The sequence below is a fragment of the Vitis riparia genome, chromosome 1 (assembly GCF_004353265.1).
Source record: "Vitis riparia cultivar Riparia Gloire de Montpellier isolate 1030 chromosome 1, EGFV_Vit.rip_1.0, whole genome shotgun sequence".
Lineage (NCBI taxonomy): Eukaryota > Viridiplantae > Streptophyta > Magnoliopsida > Vitales > Vitaceae > Vitis > Vitis riparia.
Genome location: NC_048431.1, coordinates 12,386,451 through 12,410,694, shown reverse-complemented (window position 1 = coordinate 12,410,694; position 24,244 = coordinate 12,386,451). Strand labels below are relative to the sequence as shown.

Genomic DNA, 24,244 nt, shown 5'->3' with positions numbered 1-24,244 from the left:
AAGACAATGTATTATGATACTGGTGAACCAATAATTACGCAGAGATCTTATAAAATATGATTTTAATGAATCTTTTCTTTTAAGTCTTCTTTTTGTTGATTTCTTTTGTATTTGATGCATTTTTATAATCATCTCTTTTAAAATCTTATTACCTAATCACACTTAAAATAATATTATTAGTTTTAAATCTTATTTTGTAATCATTAAAAGTAGGATTAACTAAACTTGATTTAACAATTTTTTTATTTATTAAATTATAAATTATATAAATGCTAATAATTGATTTGATTAATTAAATGTACAAAAAATTAAAAACACCTCAAATCTATTCTGAAAAACAACTTTTTTCTTTTAAGGATAAATTTTCATAAAACTATTTTTCGTTTTCAAAAATAGGTTCATAATGATTTATTATTGTTTGGACTGGGCCAGGCCTTATTTTAAAGACTAGAGTTGTTTGGGCTGGGTTCGTCGGAGGGCAGGACCAAACATGTTATTTGTCGAACTTATTTGTAAATTTGTTTTGGGCTATAATAATGGGCCAGTCCAGTTAAGATTTGAATCCCAGTATTGGTGCAAGAATTGAAAGATATTAAAATAAATTTCACAAATTTAAAAAATTAATTAATATGCCTTCTGGAGTTGACTGGCCCACAATGTGGCATAAAGGCCTGATGCGGAAACCGGGGAGGTGGGCAGACATCAGCAAAGATGTGGAGTAAGGGAGCGTGGATCGTGGGTTTGCTGTGTTTGGCTTTGGCATTTGTTGTGGGTGCTTCTTCGCAAGAACCCCAACTGGGTTCCGCTCGCGTTGTTTTTCAGGTTTTGTCTTTTCCCGTTTTCCATGACAGTCAACATTGTTTGGATTTTGGAACACCCCATTCTACAACCTAAGTCAACCTTTACCATAAGGCCCTATTTGAATGATCAGGTGCAAATGTGCATTGCGAATTTAGGAATTTTAATGGTTGTGGTGCTTTTCTTTTTTGTTGTTGGATGCAGACCAACTATGGAGACATTGAATTTGGGTTTTTTCCTGGTGTTGCGCCCAAAACTGTTGACCACATTTTCAAACTCGTTCGTTTGGGATGCTTTAATACCAACCACTTTTTCCGGGTGAGTGGTTGGGACCTGAGAAAGCAGGTGGTAGATGTAATGTTATGATTTGAATGATGATTGTATGTGAAAATTTTGGTGCAGGTTGATAGGGGATTTGTTGCCCAAGTGGCAGATGTTGTTGGTGGAAGATCAGCTCCGATGAATGAAGAGCAGCGGGAAGAAGCTGTGAAAACGGTTGTTGGTGAATTCAGTGATGTCAAACATGTGAGAGGTATTCTATCTATGGGGAGGTTAGTCTTTTTGGGAAACCATTCACCTAATTCTCTTGTTCTCATAAATTTGTTTGCATTATGGTTTTTCTTTTGTATGTGCTGTTCTCAGTGGAGAAGTATTTGAAAACTAAGAAAATAAGAGACTCAAGAGAAAATGTATTGGTTGATAAACCGAGGTTTCCAGAATAATGCGTAGCTTTGAGTCTTTTTCATATCTATCTATTTATCTCTCTTTGTCTCTCTGTCTCTGTCTCTGTCTCTGTCTCTATCTGTCTGTCTGTCTGTCTCTCTCTCTCTCTATATATATATCTGACAAGATTTAGTTTATGACTCTTGTAATTACATAATCTCAATGCTTAGGAGCAGAAACTTTGTACCAATCACTTATGAACTACATTTCCTATTCATTTTGGGACAAGGAAGTCTCTAAATTGAAGAATGTTGCTTCTGAAACCAATATGCCGAGTTATGAAGGTTCTTGTTAAGAAGTCAAAATTTTAATTTGGAATGGTCCAAGGATGAAGTTTTCGGATGATTTGTGGTGCACAAAGCCCCTGTGGAGGTGAGGTTCCTATATGTGTTTAGGACTGTGGAAAATTAAAAAGGCTATGATGGCAGCATATCCATGGTGGCTGGGGGTAACTGGAAGTGGAAGCTTATAGGGATTTTTGATGATTTGAAGCTAGAGGAGGTTGAATCCTTTTTGAACCCATTTATATAGGGTGGGGCTGAAGAGGGAGATGGTAGATGCATTAACATGGGGACAAACTAAAAATGGGAGATTTACACTAATTACTTTTCAAGGTGTTGATGGACAACGAAGAGAAGCTTTCCTAGAGAAGGAAAAAAAAAGTTTTCGGATTTTCTGGACTTCTTTGAAACCAGTTTTTTATTTGGACTATGTTTGGAAGAGGATTTTGACCATTGATTAGTTAGTTGAGGAGAGAGAGAGAGGGGGGGGGGGGGGTGGGGGGGGGGTTCCTCCCAAATTTATTTATTTATTTTTGTTCAGGAGGATGGGTAGACTGTCAATTGCCTCTTCCTGCATTGCCTGGTTGCTCAACTCAAAACTTTTAGTATATGATTTTTTATACGGTTTGTAGCATGGGGCTAACGAGGATGGTCCAAGAAGTGCCAGCTAGCTGGCATGGAAAGTTCAGTGTATTTGGAAAAAACACTTGAGGTGGAGTTACAGGAATGGGAGCTGAAAGAGATCACTTTGACGTCATTCTATTTGTTGACAGTTGAGACCATGGCTGGGTAGGCCCTTTAATTTTATTGACGGCATGTTTTGTTCTTGAAATGTAGGTTTTCTGTCTTTTCTTTTCTTTTCTTTTTTTCTTAGGTGTTTCTGATATCCTTTCATACACTTGGATGCACCCTCTGTTGGCATTCTTTAATAAATGGGCTTGGGCTTACTTGCCTACTGACAAAAAGCCTTTTCAGTTCTAACAAGTCTCATACAAATGTTAAAGTAAAACCAATTGCATGTTGGACTCCACAGTAGTATACCAAGTCATGTTGGTTCCCTTGTTAAAGTTGCTTTGAAGTCATGTTTGTATGGTTGGTTCTATACTCTTCTAATCAAATAAAAGGTATACTTATAACAAGATACATAATATTAGTATTTCAAAATCATTGGATGGATTTTGTGCATCTGCTACAAAAGATCTAAAAAAGTAATGATGTCAACGGTGAAAAAATGGCTAGTAGAGAGGCAAAAAAGGTGGTGAGTTTTGTGTCTCTTGATATGAAGCAATAACTTGGGAAGCATTGAAATTGTACTCAACTAGTTTTGATAGAGTTAGAAATGATTTTCCAACTTCAGTGTGAGTGATATTATAAATACAAGGATGAGTCTAGAATGGATATGGGTGGAAGAATTAGTTGGAGAATATTTGAAAATATGCCCTTAAGAAAAGCAATGTCATAGAGATGAATGATGAAATGGATTCCATTTTTTTTTCTTTAATAAGCTTTGCTTGTTGAATGGTGGAAATACATTTTAGATCATATTTAATATACAAATGGAATTGGTGTTAATGAATCTGACTTCGGCCATTAAAAATTATCCTGTTTAAACAATGAATTTGAAGCCATACAGATCTGGGGAATTTTCTTAGGTTACATTATGTTTTTCTATTTTGCAAACTCCACATTGCCTAGTAATTGCATGCCGTGAGTTTGCCACACGTAGGCATATGGTGGTCTGACTAGTTAGAAAGCACCATGTGGCCCACCAGCTAATGGCATGTAGACAAGGCAGTTCTCTCCCAGCAGGGCTCCAAGTGTATTTGACCTCCAGATGAATGCATTGCATAGCCATCTCCATACTTCCTTGAAAGTGTCATCCTTGACATAGCACCTTACGATATACCTACCTGAGTTTGGAATAGGTCTCTAGGAGTCCAATATTAACTTGATGCACTTCAATGGTAGGACTGGTTCTTTTACCATTGAGGGCCTTGAAAATGGTGTGGAGGTCTTCATTGGGCAGCTAGATCTGGAGCTTTATCAAGATGAAATTGACATACATTGAGCCTATTTTGGGCAAAATGAAAGGAAGGAGGATCCAAACAGTGTTTGTGACTTGTGAGGCACATGTCACCATCAGAAACTTCCATGTTAGCAAATGACAATTAATGAGAGTTACTTTCTGGGAAACTATAAAAGGCTCCATTCTAGAGAAATTATACAGGAAAAAGAATAAAACGTAAGCTTGCTCTTCCAAATTCTCAAGATTCTCTTTGAATTTGAGGCTCTTGTTTTTCATAGGGGACCACTACCACACTCACCAACCCCTTCTCACCTCTCAGTTTTGTTTTTCTTTCTCCTCAAATTTAGATACTTCACTCTGCTAGATTGAAGCTTTATTTAATATTATATGATACTTTGTTTTGATGTAGGTATGCTGATCCAGACAGTGCCTCATCTTCGTTTTCAATGCTTCTTGGAGATGCTCCTCATCTTGATGGCCAGGTATTCTAGTTACGCTCGCTAAATACCTTTGTAAAAGTTTATTATTTTACAATCGCTTCTAAAATGAATGCTAACGCATTTTCTGACACAAACTGTCTTCAGTATGCAATATTTGGCAGGGTTACTAAAGGTGATGAGACATTGAAAAAGCTTGAGCAACTCCCTACTCGACGTGAGGGGATCTTTGTAATGGTATGTCTGTATGTCTCTTATATTTTCCAGTTGTCGATCCTGAATAGGATGATGTGTAAACTGGAACTGGAAGATCTTTGTCCATAGTTGGCGACAACATTAGAATGATGAGCCATTTTTGAGAAATCCTATATTTTTGGTTGTATCTCTTCGAACTTGTGATTTTAGTTGCATCTTTTCCAACTTGTGATTTTGGTTGCACCTCTTTGAACTCGTGATTTTGGTTGCATCTCTTCCAAGTCATGTCAACTATTAATCTTCCATTCTTCCTTATTCTTGTTCAGGTTCAGTTATACAGTAATATATCTAGTTAATTTTTACAGTTATTAATTTGCTTTCTATAATATATTGTGCTTTACTATGAAGAGAAATACATGTGTTTATGGAAGACTAGGAGAAGCTATATTTGTTCTTGCCTTTTGGCTCATGGTGGACATGCGGATGTGTTAGATTCAGGTGGAACTAGGAAAAAAGCACTGCTTGTGTTCCATCAAGGAGCCTAACACCTTATGAGTGGCTTGTGTAGAACTTAAAAAACCATTGAAATTTATAATTTGATGTCTGTAACCATCTGATACATAGACCTCTTAACCAGATATTTTTTGTAGGACTCATTGTGTAGCATGTAAGGCTGGCAACGGGGAGGTCTGGGATGGTGCTCCTTTCCCACCCCCATTTCCTTGAAAAAAAACTCTTCATAAAACCATCCTGACCACGAGGTGAGGCTGGGGGCACAGGGCTAGATGGGGACAAAATATTTTAGAGGCCCATAACACATGATGAAAACTAGATTTTATCTTAATAACTTAATTTATACTTGGACACTAGCAAATCTAAATTGTTATATGGAATCTTAGACTATGTTTGGATCTTAAAAGTTAGGAAAAGGGAAGTTTAAAATTAAAGGAAGGAAATCTGTCGAGAAATAGATTTTTCTTAATGTTATGAGTTTATAATGTTGGGGATGTAGGACCTATTCCTAAATTCTCTTCTTTCATAGTCAAATTGCTTTGGTGTAGGGGTTTGGATGGGGAGGGTAATATTTGCTGCTAGATTTTGTTGATAGCCCGTGCATGGGGTGCGTATGATGGTTTTGTTTAGCCTTTTCCTTTTTTCCTTTTTCCATGGTGTCTTGTATACTTCCTATGTACTAAGCTTTTGCCCCCTTTTATTTTGGTGCTTTTCTTAATTCAATCTATTTGAATTTTCCCATAAAATTTTTTTGACCTCAATGGTTTTTTTTCTCTACTCCGTTTCTAACTTTTTTTAGATGTGCTAAACTGAAAAAAGGGAGTTTTATAATGTATAATTTTTTTTCCTACATTTTCATCACCACCTAACAAGAGAAATTGAATTTCCTCCTAGCATTTTTTCCCTTTTCCTTCATTGTTTCTAATCTAAACAAAGCATTATCACTTTAAGTTAAGAAAACTGAAAAAAAAAAAAAATAAAAATTAGGGAAGAAATACTTAAGCAAGAGTAAGGCATATGAAGAAGAGGGAATATCCAGGGGCAACCCAATCTTGAACCTAACCCAACTTTCATCATTTCGTGTTTCTTCCCCAGATCCATCCTACTTCAGATAGGTATCTTCCAGATGTGTCCTAATAGGGGCAGGACAGTTTAGATAACTTAATATACCCTGCCTATTCCCATCCAGATACTCATTATTTACACTTAGTATTGTGTAGTGAATGGTAATTCCTTTACTATGTGACACTTATGCTGCAAAATCACAGAGAAGGATTACAACCCAGAATCCCAGACTATAGTATTTTCTCTGTGCATGGAAATTTGAATTGCAGTTGATTAATCTGGTCTGCTCCTTAATTCAGTTGATTTGTATGTCTGTGCAAATGGTCCTGCTGTATTCCTATGTGCTCTGAACTAAATTATATTGTCTTATTTGGGATTCCACCCTTGTAGCCGCTTGTCTCTTGGCCCTGAAATGATTGTTTTTTTTTTTTCTCAGCCGACTGAGCGCATCACAATTCTGTCTTCGTACTTCTATGGTGAGAATCAGCAATCTAATAATCCATCTTAGTTTTTTTTTTTTCCTCCTTTTATTTAATTTGATCTTTTCATTTATTATAATATAGAATGAATCACCATGTTCGGCTGATGTTTGTATATGGATATAAACTATATTGCACTTGACATGACAAACACTTCCTATAGAAAACATGGTATTCTAGGTACCGTTGGTGCTTACTACAGAATAATTATCCTTGTTAAATTTGTGGATGTTCTACTCTACTAAAAATTGATTTAATCAAGTATAGTGATTCTCAAGTTTATTGGGTTCTCTTGTTCACTCTGAAATGGCTGATGGTCCAGAAAAAAAAAATCATCAGCTATTTAATCTTCTTGTAGCTGGCCTCAATTTCCTTGCACACATATATGTTTCACTGCCATTCTTGAGCTTATATTAAAATTTCCAAGTTTAGGTTTATAGTCTTGCTTATAAATTTATAATATAGATTCTAGGTTTTGAATAATCTATAATAATGCAGAAGATGATGCAATAGATTCAAGTTGAGTTTGTTTGCTGACTTCTTTTAGTTGTCTACTCGTCTATATTTGGTTATGTTTGAAGATGAATCTTATAATGCATTTGCCGTTGGAATAGCTTGCAGATGATGAGTAACATAAATTAACTTAATTCTATGCACCAATGGAATATCTCTTCACAATTTGAAGCAGAGTCAAGAACATCATTGTGGGAATAAAAGAGCAAGTTTGAGAATGCACAACCCACATCTCATGGGTGTCGTATTCAGCCAAGCTCAGCTTGTTGGAAGATTTGGATGATAAAGAAGAGAATTTTGCTAAAATCTGAAAACTAGTTTTGTAATTATTAATATTATTTTTTATGGATTTTAGATACCAAGACGGAAACTTGTGAACAGGAGAAGTCAACATTGAAACGAAGGCTTGCCGCATCTGTGGTTGAAATTGAAAGACAGGTAATAAGAAGCTCCAAGTTTCATTTATAGTAAATGGTTCTACATGACCTACTATGAATAAACATGAACTCATCTAATTTTCAGAGAATGAAATGCTTCCCGTGATTCAGCAAGCAGGAGCTAGTCCAGAAGGAAACATATTACAATTACAGTACGTTATTCAGATTTTTATGCTGTTTGTATTATGTCAAAGAAGAATTTATAAAGGTTGATTTTTACAAAACAGAACTTCATATTAATTTCTGCTGAATACAAACTTGTGTTGAGTTCCATTTGAACAAGTCTAAATAGAGGAGAGAGAAGCACAGACAACTATTTGGCTAGTCCCATTTATGCCATTTTTTTATATTAAGAAGCAAGGAATTATATCACTAAAGAAAAATATGTACAGAGAAGGATGAAGAATCCTTAAAATAAAGATCAATATATGCAAAGAACATTTAATGATTCTAAATGAGATAAAATTGAATGAAGGCAAATAAGACATCACTGAGGGGGTGAAAATCATCTATAGAAATCTGAAGTAATCTAGGTCCCCCTCTTCATCAATCCATTGGCTGCCTGATTGGGTAATAGTCACCACATTATTATTGCCCCCGTAACTTCTTCCAAACCTTGAGAGCAGTCAATTTCTCCTGAGGTTCTGAAAATTCACTTTAATGCACATACATGCTTGACATTCATGATATTGAACAATGACATATCTTTTTGTTTATTTATTATTTTATCTTATTTATCAAAAACAACCATTTCATTGCATTGAAATAGTAAGTATTAAGAAGGATGAGAAATACTTTTGTAAAGTACACAAATTTCTACATAAACCTTGATCAAAAAAAGAAAAAGAGATGTTTGATGGTCCAAAAAGGCAAATCTATAGCTCAAAATAATAAAACAATGTTCACCAAAATCAGAGAGGTAAAAAAATTCTCCTATAAGAGAAACTGAATGTTCTACTAGACATTTTACTAGCATATACATCTCATAATTGGCTAAGTGAAAAGCTTATCAAACAAAATATCCCTACTAAAAAACAATTGACATAACTGCCAATTAAACTTCCACAGTCCTTTTTTTTCCCTAGTCATCCAAGATATGACAATAGTATAATCTTTTTCTAATAAGAGATGGAGAGACTCAAAACATTCACTTGTAATTGATCTTCTAAAAGAAGGCTTTACCATAGTACCAAAATGGTCCCTAAGCAATCCTCCAATTCCTAGTTGCGTTGGATTACTCAAAGAACACTCATTAAAATTTTGCTTAATGAGACCTTTTAGAGGTGGTAATCATATAGGAAGTGACTCCTTAATCAATATTGTGGTCATACATACTAGGTTTTGATTTAGTAGATATGAGGCTCAAAGAGATGTCTCTAAAGGCTTCACATGTGGAGGCCCAAAGAGAAGAAAAGAAATAAAATAAGGCCCTGAAAACCATATACTCCATAGTGTTCTTTACCCTCTAAATGGTCTAGAGTAGATCGAGGTTGGCAATATGCTAAAGAGCCCTCCCTCAAGGAAGTCCCTAAAAACCCTTTAAAGGGATTATCAATATCTTTACCAATCCATTAACTGAATGTCCTCTTTGCTTGACTGTGGTCCTGACTTTGGCAACTATTGTCTTTATTCTTTTCCATATCGCACCAAAAGGCCATGTGTTAATTATCACACTCACATGGAAAATGGTTGAAATGGAATGTAGATGAATTTTGGCATTGAAATGATTCTTCTAATGTTGATTGCCTTGGTTGATGTTATAGTATTGGATTTATACAATGAGCCCGTTAGGGCGGCCTAGTTGGTTAGGGCGAATGTTGGGATGTGTGAGGTTCTGGGTTCGAATCCTACCTTTGTTTGCCCGGTGTTGGTTGTTGTGGGTGTTGTTAGCACCCCGAGGTTTGGGCCCCCATGGAGGGTTCTAAGGACTTGGCCATGAGAGGTGCCTTGGTTATAAAAAAAAAAAAATGGGCTACATGCAATGAAATCTTTCTAAAAGAACATAATCAAAATCATTAGAGAGCTTTAAATAGTCAATGAGAAGAGAGTTTCTTGGAACCTTTGTGTGATGAAGGGCCTGTTTGGTTGCTGTTTTTAAAAACTGTTTTGGAAAACAATTTTTGAGAATAGTTTTTAAGAACATTTTTTTGTGTTTTCAGAAAAAAAAAAAAAATTGTGTTTGGGAACCGAATTTTGTAAAACAATTTTTGTTCTCAAAAATAAAATAAAATGTTTGGTTGAGTTAATAAAAAAGTTTTTTAGAATAAGTAAAACAAAAAAATGTATTTGAAAGTTATTTTTTTTAATTAATAAAGTGTTTTCTTTCATTAGCTTGATATTATAAATATGTAAATAATTTTCATATGCACAATTCATTTAAATTAAAAAAAATATTCAATTTTGAAATTTTTATACCAGTTATAATTTTCTTAAACAAATGATGATTTTGTAACCATGTGTAAGTATATTAATTTTAATAATTTAAGGAAGAAGAAAGGGCTTGTGGATGGGGATGTGGTAGTTGGGTGGAACTCACCTTTGTGGAAACATAAAAAGTAGTTAGGAAAACACAAAAAGAAGGAAGAGAAAACACGAAAAACAATCTATGCTTTGAACAGTGAAAAAACAATGAAAACATCTTTTTATTGTTCTAAAAAAAATGGTTTTTGAGAACACGGAAAACACAAAAAACAAAAACACACCACCTTCCCCAAACAAGTTTTTTGTGTTTTTTTGTTTTCAAGAACAGAAAACAGTTCTTGAAAACAGGAACCAAACAGGCCCGAAGTTTCTTGCTACTCTCCTCTCTTACTAAAACATTTAAAGAACTTGTGACACGTGAGGACATAACAATAGGAAAGAGGACAGAGGGCCTCCTGCCTTAATGTGCTCCATTAACAAAAATCCTAATAGGACCTCTATTTATAAGGATTGTAAAAGATGCAGGGGAAAAACTCTGCCAAAATTAGTTTTTGTGGTCTTGAATATGAACCTATCAACTTATCATAGGCTTTAGTTGTTGGATTCAGAGTGCAGGAACACAGCGAAAAATTTATTCATTCAATCCACCTGGAGATTATAATATTTAAAAATCATACCTTTGTTTGAAGTAAGAATGTTTTCTTTGGTCGAGATGCTTCAATCACCATGGATCTTCTTCCTTGATGCCATTCTTTTGTACGCAAGGTTGTGTGGGTAACCTCTCTCTATATAGGCAGGGAAAGAGAAAGGGAGAGAGAATGGCTGCTCCTAAAGTTTTCTTTTTCAAGTATGTCTTTCATAGAGCATAAAGGGTGCTTTATATAGACTTTAGGGTGGGGCTTAAAGGCTGAACTACGCTTAAGACCTAGCCTTAGCTGTAACACTCATGTTGCATCTAAAACCAGATGATGTTTTTGATAAGTATACAATACATATATAATAATAAGAATGAAAAGATATAGAAAGCATCTTTTCAAAGTACACGGGGAGTATACAAAGGATGCTAAACAAAAAGAACAAAAAAAAAGAGGGATACAACTCTATCTTTCACTTACCCCTTGCCGAACCAATCAACAAAATCCATTATAGACATAGGTGCTTCCTCTTTGCAATACCTTAATCCAAAAAATTACACATAAACAATGATTTAAGCTCTTGCTTTGAATGTTCCACATTATCAAATGCCCTTCAATTTCGCTCTCTCCAGATTGTCCAAAATAAACAAAAAGGAGCAATCTTCCATGCTCTTCTCCACCTCTTCCCAACATCTTTTTAGATAAGCAACATTTGTCTTATTGAAGAGGGGATCACCTAAGCTATCCCAAACATGGAAAAGACCAATTATCACAACATGCTTACTGAGATGCAAGGTAGAATAATGTGGTCATTTGCCTATAAAAAAAAAAGGTAGAATAATATGGCCAACGGATTCTTTTTCTTGCTTACACATGTAACAACTGTTCTCTGTAGACACACCTCCCTTTTTCAATTGATCCCAAATCAAAATCCTTCCCTATGATGCTTCCCATGCAAGAAACCATACTCTCGATGGAATCTATGAGTTCTAAACAATACTAGCTGGAAAGGGCTCTGAACCCTTTGATGCCAGAAGGGTGTAGAAAGCTTGATTGAGAATTTGCCACTTTTATACTCCAACCAGGCCATCCTATTCTCTGTGCCTTGTCTCATTATATGCTTTTGAAGAGTCCTTAGAAAGGTCTCCACCTTCTCTGATTCCCAATCATGGAAATGATTTAAAAAGCAAGGGCTTCAAAGATCCCTCTCTTTGACTTGCTCCCATGCATTTACTATGCATAAGTCTTCTGAACTACCAATGGTATATAAGTTGGGGAAGGAGTCTCTCAGAGAGGAGTCATCACACCAACTATCTGACCAAAACTTTACCCTTCTTCCCTCCCCTATAATAAAGTTAACACCCCATTCATTTCTTATTACCTTCCATAATCCTACACCAAAATCTTCCTTTGACACACTAGAGCACCAACCTCTTATTGCTTTCCCAAACTCATTGAAGAAACTGTTAGGTTAATTTTCCTTAGCCATATATTCATTCATAGGGAAAAGAAGAGAAAAAGTCCTCTCTCTCTCTATATATAACTCTAGGAAACCTATAAAAATAAAGTAGAAAGAAATAGGAAACTACCCAACAAATCCTATCCAAATAATGATTGTGGCTTTAATAAACTTCAAACTAATTTGTAAAAAGGTTGATCTTATCTCCATTAGAGATTTAGATTCTTCAACACTCCTCAAGTTGGTGTATAGATATCAATCACACCCAACTTGGTGATCAAGCCTTCAAAGTTCACTCGAGGAAGTCCCTTTGTGAGAATATTTGCTAGTTGTCCGTTGGATACTATGTATGGCATGTAGATTAATCCTTCTTCCAACTTCTCCTCGATAAAATGTTGATCAACTTCAATGTGCTTTGTTTAGTCACGATGAGTTGGATTGTGGGCAATACTTGTTGTTGATTTGTTGTCACAATATAATAGCATGAGATTCTCACTTTGAAGTTTCAATTCGTTCATCAACCTTTGCAACCACATGAGCTCACATATCCTTTATGCTAAAAATCTAAAATCTGCCTTAACACTACTTTTTGCAACAATTGACTGCTTCTTACTCCTCTAGGTTACTGGGTTGCCCCGCACAAATGTGCAATAACCCGATGTTGATCTTCTATCACTAACAGAACCTGCCTCATCTGCAACTGTGAAGACTTCAATCTTCCTTGACTTATTTCTTCCAAATAATAATCCCTTCCCAAGTGTGCCCTTGAGATATTTGAGAATTTTATGGACAACTTCTAGATGTTCTTCATCTGGTTCATGCATAAATTGGCTCCAGCACTAACTGCGTAAGCAATGTCAAATCTAGTCTGTGACATATAGATTAAATGTTTGATCAGCCTTTGGTATCCTTCCTTGTCAATAGGAACCTCTCTTTTCACATACCCAATCTTATGATTTGCCTTGATTGGAGCATTTGCTGGTTTACTTCCAAGGAAACTGGTTTCTTTGAGCAAGTCAAGGGTATACTTCCTTTGGGTCACCAAGGTACCCTTCTTTAATCTTGCAACTTTGAAGTACTTAATGGGCTGAGATTCTTGATTTCAAATTCTTTTGCTAGAAAGAATTTCATTCTCTTAGCTTCTGCTGCATCATCTCCTGTAATTAGAATGCCATCAACATATACAATCAAGATGGAGATTTTACCATTCAAAGACATCTTGTCAAATAGAGTATGATCAACTTGAGCTTTTGTGCAACCATGATTCCTCACTGCCTTAGAGAATCGATCAAACCAAGCTCGTGGTGATTGTTTTAGTCCATAAAGGGACTTTCTCAGACTACACGCCTTGTTCATTCCATAAACTTGTTCAAACCTCGAAGGATATCCATGAACACTTCTTCTACCAAGTCTCCATTAAGAAAGACATTCTTAACATCAAATTGACATAGTTGCCAATCCAAGTTTGCAGCTAAGGAAAGCAATACTTGGATTGTATTTAGCTTTGCCACTAGAGCTAATGTCTTTTGAGAATATATCCCATAGGATTGGGTAAATCCTTTAGCAATGAGACAAGCCTTATATCCTTCAATGGATCCATTGGACTTGTACTTCAGTATGAATATCCATTGGCACCCCACTGTCTTCCTTCCTCTTGAAAAGTCTACAAACTCCCATGTTTTGCTCTTCTCGAAAGCTGTAATCTCTTCAAGCACGACTTCCCTCTAAGAAGGAACACTTAGAGCCTCTTGAATTGATTTTTGAATCTCTACATTGGAAAGGTTAGTGAGAAAGGCATGATAGGAGGATGAGAGATTACTATAGCACAGGTATTTCGACATAGGATGAGATGTACAGGTTTATTTTTCTTTTCTTAAAGCAATAAGGTCTAAATTCTGAGATTGGATTGAACTACCTAAATCTTGTGAGGGAATTGGACTTGAAATAGGATGTTATTCAAGAACGATCCTTGGTTCCGATGGTAGGTCATGCCTTAGAGTGTGGATTTCTTCCTTCCATGCATTCAAAAACTCATTAGAGCAACTAATTTCATGCACAATAGGGTCTATTAAACCCTAAAAGAGTGACATTTTGAGGGCTCAACAAAGGTGTTGAACTATAAGGGACAGAATTAGGTATAGTTATGAACAATGATGTCGGCAAAGAGGGTGACAATGAGATAGTCTCCTAGAAACTCTCTTCCATTGTTTCACTCTCCCCTTGAAGTGAGTTTTTGGTGAAACAAGGCTGATTTTCAAAGAAAGTGACATCCATAGTGACAAACACTTTTCTAGACTTAGGATCAAAACACTAACACTTTTTTTGTCAAAGAGAAACCAAGAAAAATGCACTTGATGGCTCTAGGATCAAACTTACCCCAATTGGGTGCATGGATGTGGACAAAGGAAGAACATCCAAATATTCCAAGTGGTAGGTCAATTATTAATTGATTTTGTGGATTAAAGGCTTGGAAGGTTTTCAAGAGTGTTTTGTTTCCTAATACTTGAGTAGGCATTCTATTGATGAGGAATGAAGCTGTAAGAATGACATCACTCCACAAGTATTTTGGAACATTGGCAATGAATGTGAAAGATCTAACAACTTCTAGCAAATTTTGGCAACCCCATTTTGTTGTGGTGTATTAATGCACCTACTTTGGTGAACAATACCCTCAGCTTCAAGGAATTTCCTAAGAATGTTCTTGAAGTACTCTTTTCCATTGTCAGTTTGGAATGTTTGAATTGGAATGTGGAATTGAGTTTTGACCATTGACAAGAAATTTTTAAAAGTCTGCTTGGCATCAGATTTGTTCTTAAGAAGATACACCCAACATAATCTAAGGCAATCATCAATGAAAGTAATGAATCCTCTAGTCCTTGAAAGATTTTGAACTCTAGAGGGACCCCATATATCACTATGAATAACCGAAAAAGGCTTTGATGTTTTGTATGATTGTGATGGATATGAAACACGGTGATGTTTTGCAAGTTGACGAATCTCACAATGAAACAAAGCTGAATCTATATTTTTGAATAATGATGGAAACAAATTCTTTAAGTAAGGAAAGCTTGGATGACCTAGCCTAAAATGTCATTACATAATGTTACTTTCACAAGATTATGAAATAGAAAAGGTTTGCAACCTAGACTAGGAACTTGTTCATTTGGGATGTCTTTCTCAAGGTAATAAAGTTCTTCACACTATTTAACATTGTCAATCATCCTCTCCGAGATTAGTTCTTGAAATTGACAAGAAGAGTCAAATTTTAGTCTTGAGCGAGTTTGCTAATAGACAAAAGGTTACATGAGAGATTAGGAACATGTATGTTGAATATAATGTATTTATAGTATATAATCTTTCCTTGTTAATATAGGTCACATGTATGATTGTTAGGACTCTTAGCCTTGTATATATATATATTTATCAATTGTAAGTAGACATTACATGAATGAGAATTAAGTTTTTCTTCTTTCTTTCTCTCTCTCAACATGGTATCAGAGCCAAGGAAGAAAACCTAATTCTTTCCTGTTTCCCGTGTCATCAACTCCGGGAAACCTTCCGATGACCGTGTTTCATTCTGGTCACCTTCCCCATCTCCCAATACTTTCCGGTCAGTCGGATCGTCGATAGAAACCACTCCCCGCCGGCGAACTTTCCGGCGAACTTTCCCGGCGAACTTTCTGGCGACGTATTTTTCCAACACCGACCATACCAGAAGGAGCGCCTGGAGGAGATCTCCAACTTTTGTGAAGGCACCGGCACCAAAAAGAGCATCCACGCGCCGGCCACGCGCAATTTTCCTGCCAGCGGCTGCATCTCACGCACCGGCGCGTGAGGCCTTTTCCGGCGACGCGCCTCCTCCTCTAGCTTCGCCTGACGCCGACCAGCCTCCCTACCTCCCTGGTTCTCCCATCCGAGCCCTGCACGTACCTCTTTTGGGGATTTTTGTCTCCGTCGGCCCTCCAAACAGTCTTTCCGGCGAAGCTCCGACTACTTTTTCTCCACTCCAATCCCTGCACGTGCCTTGGGAAGTGTTCTTCTACCTTTTTGGTGGTACCATGCCGCGATCTGAGGCCGTCTCCCTTTTTCGGTGGTGCCACGCTGCAATCTGAAGCCGTATTAGGGCTCTCTTCGATCCAAACATACTTCATTCTCCAGATAAGTAGATATGACTACTAAAAATTCCATTTTTTCCGCTGTTATATCTGGATCTCCTATGATTACTTCGGAGAAATTGGTTGGCAGTGACAATTATCTTTCCTGGTCTGCCTCTGTTGAACTTTGGTTTATGGGTCAAGGATATGAGGATCACTTGATTACACAGGAGACAGATATCCCTGAGGTTGACCGCGTACAGTGGAGGAAGATAGATGCACAGTTATGTAGTGATGGCAATCGGTTGATCCCAAGATTCTTCTTCATCTTCGGGCCTACAAAACTTGTTTTAAATTTTGGACTCAGGCCAAAGGATTATATACGAATGATATCCAGCGTCTTTATAAGGTGGCTTCTGCTATTGTCCATATCAGCCAACAAGACTTGGATCTATCTACTTATATTGGCCAGATTGCCTCTCTTAAGGAGGAGTTCTTGACTGTGATGCCTCTTACTCCTGATGTTGGGGCTCAACAAACACAGCTTGACAAGTTCTTCATGGTTCTTACTCTTATTGGCCTCCGTTCGGATCTTGAGCCTGTCCGCGATCAGATTCTTGGTAGTTCATCAGTTCCGTCCTTGGATGATGTGTTTGCTCGCCTCCTCCGTATCTCCTCCACTCAGACTTTGCCATTTGATAGCACTTCAGATTCTTCTGTGTTAGTTTCTCAAACTAGCTCTCGAGGAGGCCGCAATGGTACCCGAGGTAGAGGTCAACGTCCTCATTGCACCTATTGCAATAAACTTGGCCACACTCGCGATCGTTGCTATCCGTTACATGGACGACCTCCTCGCACTGCCCATGTGGCCCAGTCCTCTGATTCTCCGCTGCCTCAGCCTCCGAGCTCTTCCGCATCTCAGGCTTCTGTTGCCTCTGTTGCCCAGCCTGGTAATGCCTCTGTCTGCCTTACCCACACATCTTCTCTTGGACCTTGGATTCTAGATTCTGGAGCTTCTGATCACCTATCTGGTAATAAGGATCTTTTCTCCTCTATTACTACTACCTCTGCTTTACCTACTGTTACCTTAGCTAATGGTTCTCAAACTGTGGCTAAAGGTATTGGTTTGGCCCTTCCTCTGCCTTCTCTACCTCTCACTTCTGTCCTTTATACTCCTGAATGTCCTTTTAATCTTATTTCCATCGGCAAAATCACTCGTACTCTTAATTGCTCTATTACCTTTTCTGATAAATTTGTGACCTTGCAGGACCGGAGTACGGGGAAGACGATTGGCATAGGACGTGAGTCTCAAGGCCTCTATCACCTCACCTCGGATTCATCTCCTGCAGTTTGCATTTCCATTGATGCTCCTCTCCTCATTCACAATCGTCTGGGCCACCCTAGTCTCTCCAAGTTCCAGAAGATGGTCCCTCGTTTTTCCACTTTATCGTCGCTTTCGTGTGAGTCATGTCAGCTTGGGAAACATACTCGTGTCTCGTTCCCAAAGCGTTTGAATAATCGGGCAAAGTCTCCTTTTAAGCTTGTCCACACTGATGTTTGGGGTCCTTGTCGGACTGCGTCTACTTTAGGATTTCAGTATTTTGTCACTTTCATTGATGACTATTCTCGATGTACTTGGTTATTTTTAATGAAAAATCGAGCTGAGTTATTCTCTATTTTCCAGAAATTTTATGCTGAAATCCAAACCCAGTTCAATATTTCTATTCGTGTGTTACGCAGTGACAATGCCAGGGAATATTTTTCAGCCCCATTTACTTCGTTTATGTCTCATCATGGGATTCTTCATCAGTCTTCTTGTGCTCATACTCCTCAACAAAATGGGGTAGCTGAACGCAAGAATCGACATCTTGTTGAGACAACTCGTACTCTCCTCCTCCATAGTAATGTTCATTTTCGTTTTTGGGGGGACGCTGTTCTTACCGCTTGTTATTTGATTAATCGTATGCCCTCCTCTGTCTTACATGATCAGATTCCTCACTCCCTTCTCTTCCCTGACCAACCACTTTATTTCCTTCCTCCTCGTGTCTTTGGTTGTACTTGCTTTGTTCATATTCTCACTCCTGGACAGGACAAGCTTTCCGCCAAAGCCATGAAGTGTCTCTTCTTGGGATACTCCAGACTTCAGAAGGGTTATCGTTATTATTCCCTTGAGACTCATCGATACTTTATCTCCGCTGATGTCACCTTCTTTGAGGACTCACCATTCTTTTCCACCACTTCTGAGTCTCTTTCTGTTTCTGAAGTCTTGCCTATTCCCATTGTCTCCCCACCTTATGCTATGCCTCCTCGACCTGAAGTAGGAAATGAATTGCCTAAGCCTTTTCTTGTTTGTCCTGCTTTGGTTCTTAGCATTCCTTCTTATGATCTCTCTATTGTTTGTTCATAAAGATACATGTACTTGAATTAAATATCCTATTTCCAATTTTATCTTTTATGATTACTTGTCTCCCTTTTAGAGTCTTTTCTACTTCCGTCTCTTCTATTACTTGCCTTAAGTCTTGCAAGGAAACTATTTCTCATCTTGGGTTGGAGGAAAGCAATGGAAGATGAAGGGATCTTGTTCCTAAGCCTAGTGATGCTCTTGTTGTTGGTTATGGCTAGGTTTCATCAGAAAGCATAACCTTTTGATGGCACAATTGATTGATTGAAAGCTCGATTGGTGGCTAAAGGATTCACTTAGATGAATGACCTTGACTATATTAAGACCTTTTCTTTTGTGGTCAATAAATTTTGTATGAACCATTGTATCTAAGGCAGTAAATCTCCCTTTCGTAATTTGATGTTAAAATTGATTTCCTTTATGGCAATTTGAATGAAATGGTATTATGGTTCAACCACCTAGGTTTGAGTCTAAGGGGGAGTATGTTTGTCAAATAAAATGTCTATTTATAGACCCAATCAATCACCTCGTTCATGGCTTGAAAAATTTTAAAAAGTAGTAGTGTCACATTCAATATGATCATTCAATTTTTTTTAAAAGGATAGAATGTGGCATTGAAATCCCAGTTATACATGTAGATGATATTGTTATTACCAATGTTTTAAAAACCGGACCGGTGATCGAACCGGAAAAGTTACCGGTTCACGGTTCACTGGTCGGACCGACGGTCGAACCGCTATTGAACCGGTGATGTAATAAATAATTAAATATATAATTTATATATTATATAAAATAAAAATAATTATAAAAATTAAAATATATAAAATTACAAATTTTAATAATGTTTGATTTTTATATTTGGTATATTAAATTAAATTAAATGATAAAGTTTAATATTTTAAATTTGATTAAATAGAAATATGTAATATTTAAGAAAGAATATATATTTAAGATAAAAAAATTTATAATATTTAATTTTATCTTTTTGTCTTTGTATTTTATTGTTTTAAAATTATTATATTAATTAATTTATATTATTTTTTATAATTATTATTATAAAAATAAACATGAATTTAAATATTTACATTTTTTTTAAAGATTTTATATGATAAAAATTTGAAATAAAATCAAATTCCGTGCGTCCAACCCTCAAGAGGCAATGTTTTCCTCTAATGAGTCTCATTCCCAATCCCTCATCGGAAGCACATGAATTTTATGTGCTCCATGTGCTCTATAAATAGCTTCCCACTTGCCTTCAATCTCAACAAGCCAGCAAGTTGGGCCTGGAAGCATGGCCCAAGTTGAAGTGTTATTTTAAAATAAAAAATGGTAGCAAATTGGGCTTCTGTAGGCATGGCCCATATAAAGTGTTAATTTTATCTTAGGACAAGGTCTAGGGACCTGGAAAAGGGAAGACCTTAGATTGGGCCTGGAATGGGCCTTTTACATGGTAAACAAAAAATTGTTTCTAAGGTGTAACCGGTTTGCAAAAAACCGGAAGGTTTGTCCGGTTCGACGGTTCAACCGTCGGTTTGAACGGTTCAATGCCGGTTCGACCACAAACGGTTCATTGAAACGGACTGAACCGGAAAGTTCACCGGTCGACGGTTCAACCGGTCGGACCGGCTGGTCCGGTCCGGTTTTTAAAACCATGGTTATTACTAAGGGTGAGCAAAAAGGGTTTGGGACTTTGATTGGTCACTTTTGTGCCAACTTTTGTACAATATCTGAGAGTGACAAATAGGGGATTGAGACTTTGACCTTATTACTAATTTTTGCATAAATGATCCTGGTAAACTTCATTATTTTATGGGTGTTGAAGTTGAAAGACTAGGGAAAGGTATTATTTGTTTCAAAGGAAGTACACTCTTGATATGTTGAGAGAAACAAGTTATCTTGGTAACCAAATCAAAATTTGATGAATGATGACGAGTTAGTAGATGATCTTGGATTGTATAGGAGATTGGTGGGAAAGCTAGTTTACTTTATCATTACTTGGTCAGACATCTCTTATGCAATTAGTGTTGTCAACCAATATTTGACTGCTCCATGGATTTCACACTTGAATGCAGTCATATGAATCTTAACTATCTCAAGGGGAACTCTTGGTCGTGGTCTTCTCTATCGATCCTAAGGACATCTTTCTATTTAAGAATGGATCGACTCCGATTAGGTGGAATCTCCCCATGATAGAAAATAAAAAATTGGTTACTCATAATTTAGAGAACTAAGAAACAATCAAATATGGCTCCTTTTCGTGCGAAGGCAGAATATTGGGCAATGAAAAATGCAACATATGAGCTGACTTGATTAAAATCCTTTTTGTAAAAAATTGGCATACCGGATTTGACTCCTCTCTTTTATGACATTTTTTTTTCCTGATAAGTAATCAAACAAACATTCATATTGCTAGTAATTCTGTTTTTTCATGACAGGAAAAATTATGTTGGAGTAGATTGTTATTTCATTCATTCACAAATAGAGTTGAAGGAAATTGTTACTTTATTTTTTGATGGATAAGATAACTGACTGATATCTGTATCAAAGCCTTCCAAAAGAAGCATTTGATTTTACTTGTGACAAGTTGAATTGTTAATATCTAATCTCCGGTTTTAAGGGGAGTGTTGAGATTGTAGGAGAGATTATAAAATACTATTGTAGGAATAAGTGCTGAAGTAAATGTTGGAATATTTTGATTTATTTCCTGTTTTTCATACTATTATAGGCTTATAAATATTCTTGTAATTTCATTCAAAATAGACAAAATATGAGAGGAATTCTCTTCATTTAAACATTTATTAATATAGATCATTTGAATTAAAAACTGGACACATTATTGACTTGCAAATCTTATAACTTCTAAAGTATTTATGCGCACAAGTTTTGATTTTAAAATCTCATATGTGGAGGCAAATTATGAGCATTTATTAAAATCAAAGTGAAATTTTTTAGTTTTGATTATAAAATGTCACATATGAAGGCAAATTATGAGCATTTATCGGTACCAAAGTGATTTTTTTTTTTTAAATTTAAAATATACTATTATTGAGTGGAATGAGTCTTATAGTGGTCAACTTATAATTGTGTCAATGTGACACAATATTTAAAAATAGGTTGAACCATAATCTTATCAATATGGCATAACAATTAAACTGGTCAATGTTGGTGAACATAGGTTAAATGAGTTGAAACCTAATACTTTTACCCAACTTGTTTAATACTTTTTTCATGTTATTTTTGAGTCATTTTGTGGGTCATGTTGAGAATTGTCTCTCTTAGATATAAAAACAAATTTGTAAAAAATTAATACTTTCCAAATTTTATTCTTTTTTTTTTTTAAACAATTAAATTTCAGATACTATCTTCAGCACTTATAACCTTCAAAACTTCTAATCAGTGCTAAAGTTGCCAATGCTTAATTTTCAGATTTATCAAACACCTGAATCTTTGACAAAACTTAAAGTGCTAAATTCCTCTACCTGTTTTGATCATGCAGTTGTGTCAATCAAATGACTAGTTTGTCCCTTGTCCACATGGCTGTAAACTTTAGATGAGTGGAGAACCTGAGTATTCACCATAATGCTTAGTAAGATTTGATTGTGATCTGAAATGATAGTGAGCAAAAGAGTGATAGATGCCTTGGGAAGCGTTTATCCTGCTATTAACCAAGTCTATCAATCCTTTATTGAAAATTAGCAAGCCCATCTCAAACCTTTTCCTCTCATATACATCATCCTTTGACAACCAGACAGTCCCAGTAGTTGGGGTCTGTATAACCCCTTCTCATGTGGTTTTCCCATACCAAGAAACAAAGCATTTGTATGGTCGTTTTTCAAGCTTATGCATGAAAATACCATTATGGGTTTGTTGGTCGGCAGCCACATGATTATGCTGCTTCCCTGGTCATTAGGTTTAGACAAATGAAATGACAAACTGCTAGAGTAAAATAATAATGGTCAGCAGGGGTGTCCAGAGGGCCTGTTGGTGGGAGGATCTTTGGTCTGATGTGCTATTAAAAATGTCCAACATTGGAGTGAGATTATATCTGTACCTTGATGCTTCAGTGTCAAATATTGTTGGATTTTAGACAGTGGTTTTTAGATTTTAGGTGTCATTTTACCCATCCTGACTTGTGCATGTCCCCTACGCCCTTGGTAACTGAAAATATAGGCAAAATTTTTTATACTTGCTGACATGTTACATGACATTCTTCTGATTGCATACAAGTAAACTGGAATTTTGGGGGATTTGCTGTATGGTGCTCATATTAATAGATACATTTCCTTGTCTTCTTTGTGTTAAATTACAGGAATTAAGTACATGGTGGATGGGGTTGTTTTGTGTCCATCCATTCTATACTTGGACCAAACCCGTTATGTTTGAAGCTGCTTGTGACAGGAATCCTTGATACTCCAAATGTATAGTAACTTGCTGAAAATGATATTTCCATAGTGTGAGGGCAAGTACACAGATTATCAATTGAAACTAATGCACTGGTTCCCTCAAGTCGCACAATCCCATACTGAATTTGTATGAATTTGCCATATCACAAGATTGTAAAGAAGTTTAAAGTAGAGCCTCAATGCAAAATCTGGCATGTGGTAATGGGGGTGAGGGCCCATTCAATCCCAAGATCTTAATTTACCAATACCTGGTTTTTGTTTGGATGCCTGAATGTGGTGCCAAATTGATGGCTGGAAATTGGCACACTTTCTCTGATATTCTAATGATCTGGTCTGACTTTCTCAGGTTTTGCTTAGTGTAATTATGTTTTATGGTTTAAGAAAAGTTATAAGAAATATTTAACTAGCTAATCTTTGAGGTTTTCTGTAAATCTTTGCGGAGAAACACCTGAGCATGTGAAAAATGGCTTAATCCTTGTATTTGGAGACCCTGTCAAAATCTGAATTAGATTAACTTGTCCTTTGTCAAAGCATTTGATTCATTATTACTATGGTGTTGGGGTTAAGCTCTGCCTCATAGCTTCAAGATAGAAAGAAAGGGTAGACTGTTTTATTTCATTTTCTTCCTCCTAAATTATCAAAATGAAGCATTTCTTTGGCTGATGATGCCAAGGCAGTGACAATGGGAAGTCAAGTAATCAAGAAGTGATGGGAAGAATTTGAGAAATCTGTGTTTAGGACGTCAAATTCCATGAGTGTCATTTTAACGAACAAGGTATGACTATAGTTAGAAAGGGACTACAACTCAAGACTCAAAAATCTTTGATCTCAACTGCTTAGGCCAGTTATGCAAATCCTTTCTGCTGGCCATAAGAGGTAAAACAGAACAGGGCAGACCTAGATGATTGTGTAGGCGATAATAATGGTGGACATAGGAACCATTATTAGTCTTTGCTTTCTTTCTCTTCACATGGTTAGGACTGCATTTTCATTGGCAGGTACATGGGATGATGAAGTCATTTTTTATTTTAAAACTGACATGGGGACGGCAGAGGTGGCCATTGATGGAACTGGTGAAGAGAGCTAAAGGGCTTCAAACTAAGGTAAAGGGAACATACATGTCTAAATAGGAGGGAGCATTGTAACCCAACTATGCAGGAGATCCAAGACAACTGGGAGGGCATTTGGACCAATTAACAGTTTGGTATCAAGTCATTGCTGACCATGACTGCCTCACTGCCATCCAGTAACTGAATCAGTTCTTAATTTTATTCATATAAGTATGAACCTACAATTTCCTTGAACATGTGTTTTAATATCTCAATAAATAAGAACATAGCATGTGCAGCCTGCTGTTAGTGAAA

At 36.5% G+C, this 24,244-nt stretch overlaps 1 protein-coding gene across 3 annotated transcripts; it reads left to right on the top strand.

Annotated features, from left to right (window-relative positions):
* The first annotated feature begins 675 nt into the window (after positions 1-675).
* On the top strand, positions 676-24,244 carry LOC117921770 (peptidyl-prolyl cis-trans isomerase CYP23). 3 transcript variants are annotated; one of them, XM_034839735.1, is made up of 9 exons: positions 676-822; positions 1,003-1,116; positions 1,201-1,349; positions 4,238-4,310; positions 4,413-4,502; positions 6,475-6,514; positions 7,386-7,468; positions 7,553-7,619; positions 23,879-24,244. In XM_034839735.1, the coding sequence occupies exons 1-8, from the start codon at positions 712-714 to the stop codon at positions 7,571-7,573; spliced, it is 681 nt and encodes a 226-aa protein (XP_034695626.1). In that variant the 5' UTR covers positions 676-711; the 3' UTR covers positions 7,574-7,619; positions 23,879-24,244. The 3 variants fall into 3 exon arrangements, with proteins under 3 accessions (XP_034695626.1, XP_034695621.1, XP_034695630.1); XM_034839730.1 differs by lacking the exon at positions 23,879-24,244 and adding an exon at positions 22,787-23,230; XM_034839739.1 differs by lacking the exon at positions 23,879-24,244 and adding an exon at positions 20,913-21,157.

Coding starts and splice junctions, on each gene's coding strand:
- LOC117921770 (XM_034839735.1), top strand. CDS start 712: ATGTGGAGTAAGGGAGCGTGGATCGTGGGTTTGCTGTGTTTGGCTTTG. Junction 4,311..4,412: donor CTCCTCATCTTGATGGCCAG/GTATTCTAGTTA, acceptor AACTGTCTTCAG/TATGCAATATTTGGCAGGGT. Junction 7,469..7,552: donor TGGTTGAAATTGAAAGACAG/GTAATAAGAAGC, acceptor TCTAATTTTCAG/AGAATGAAATGCTTCCCGTG.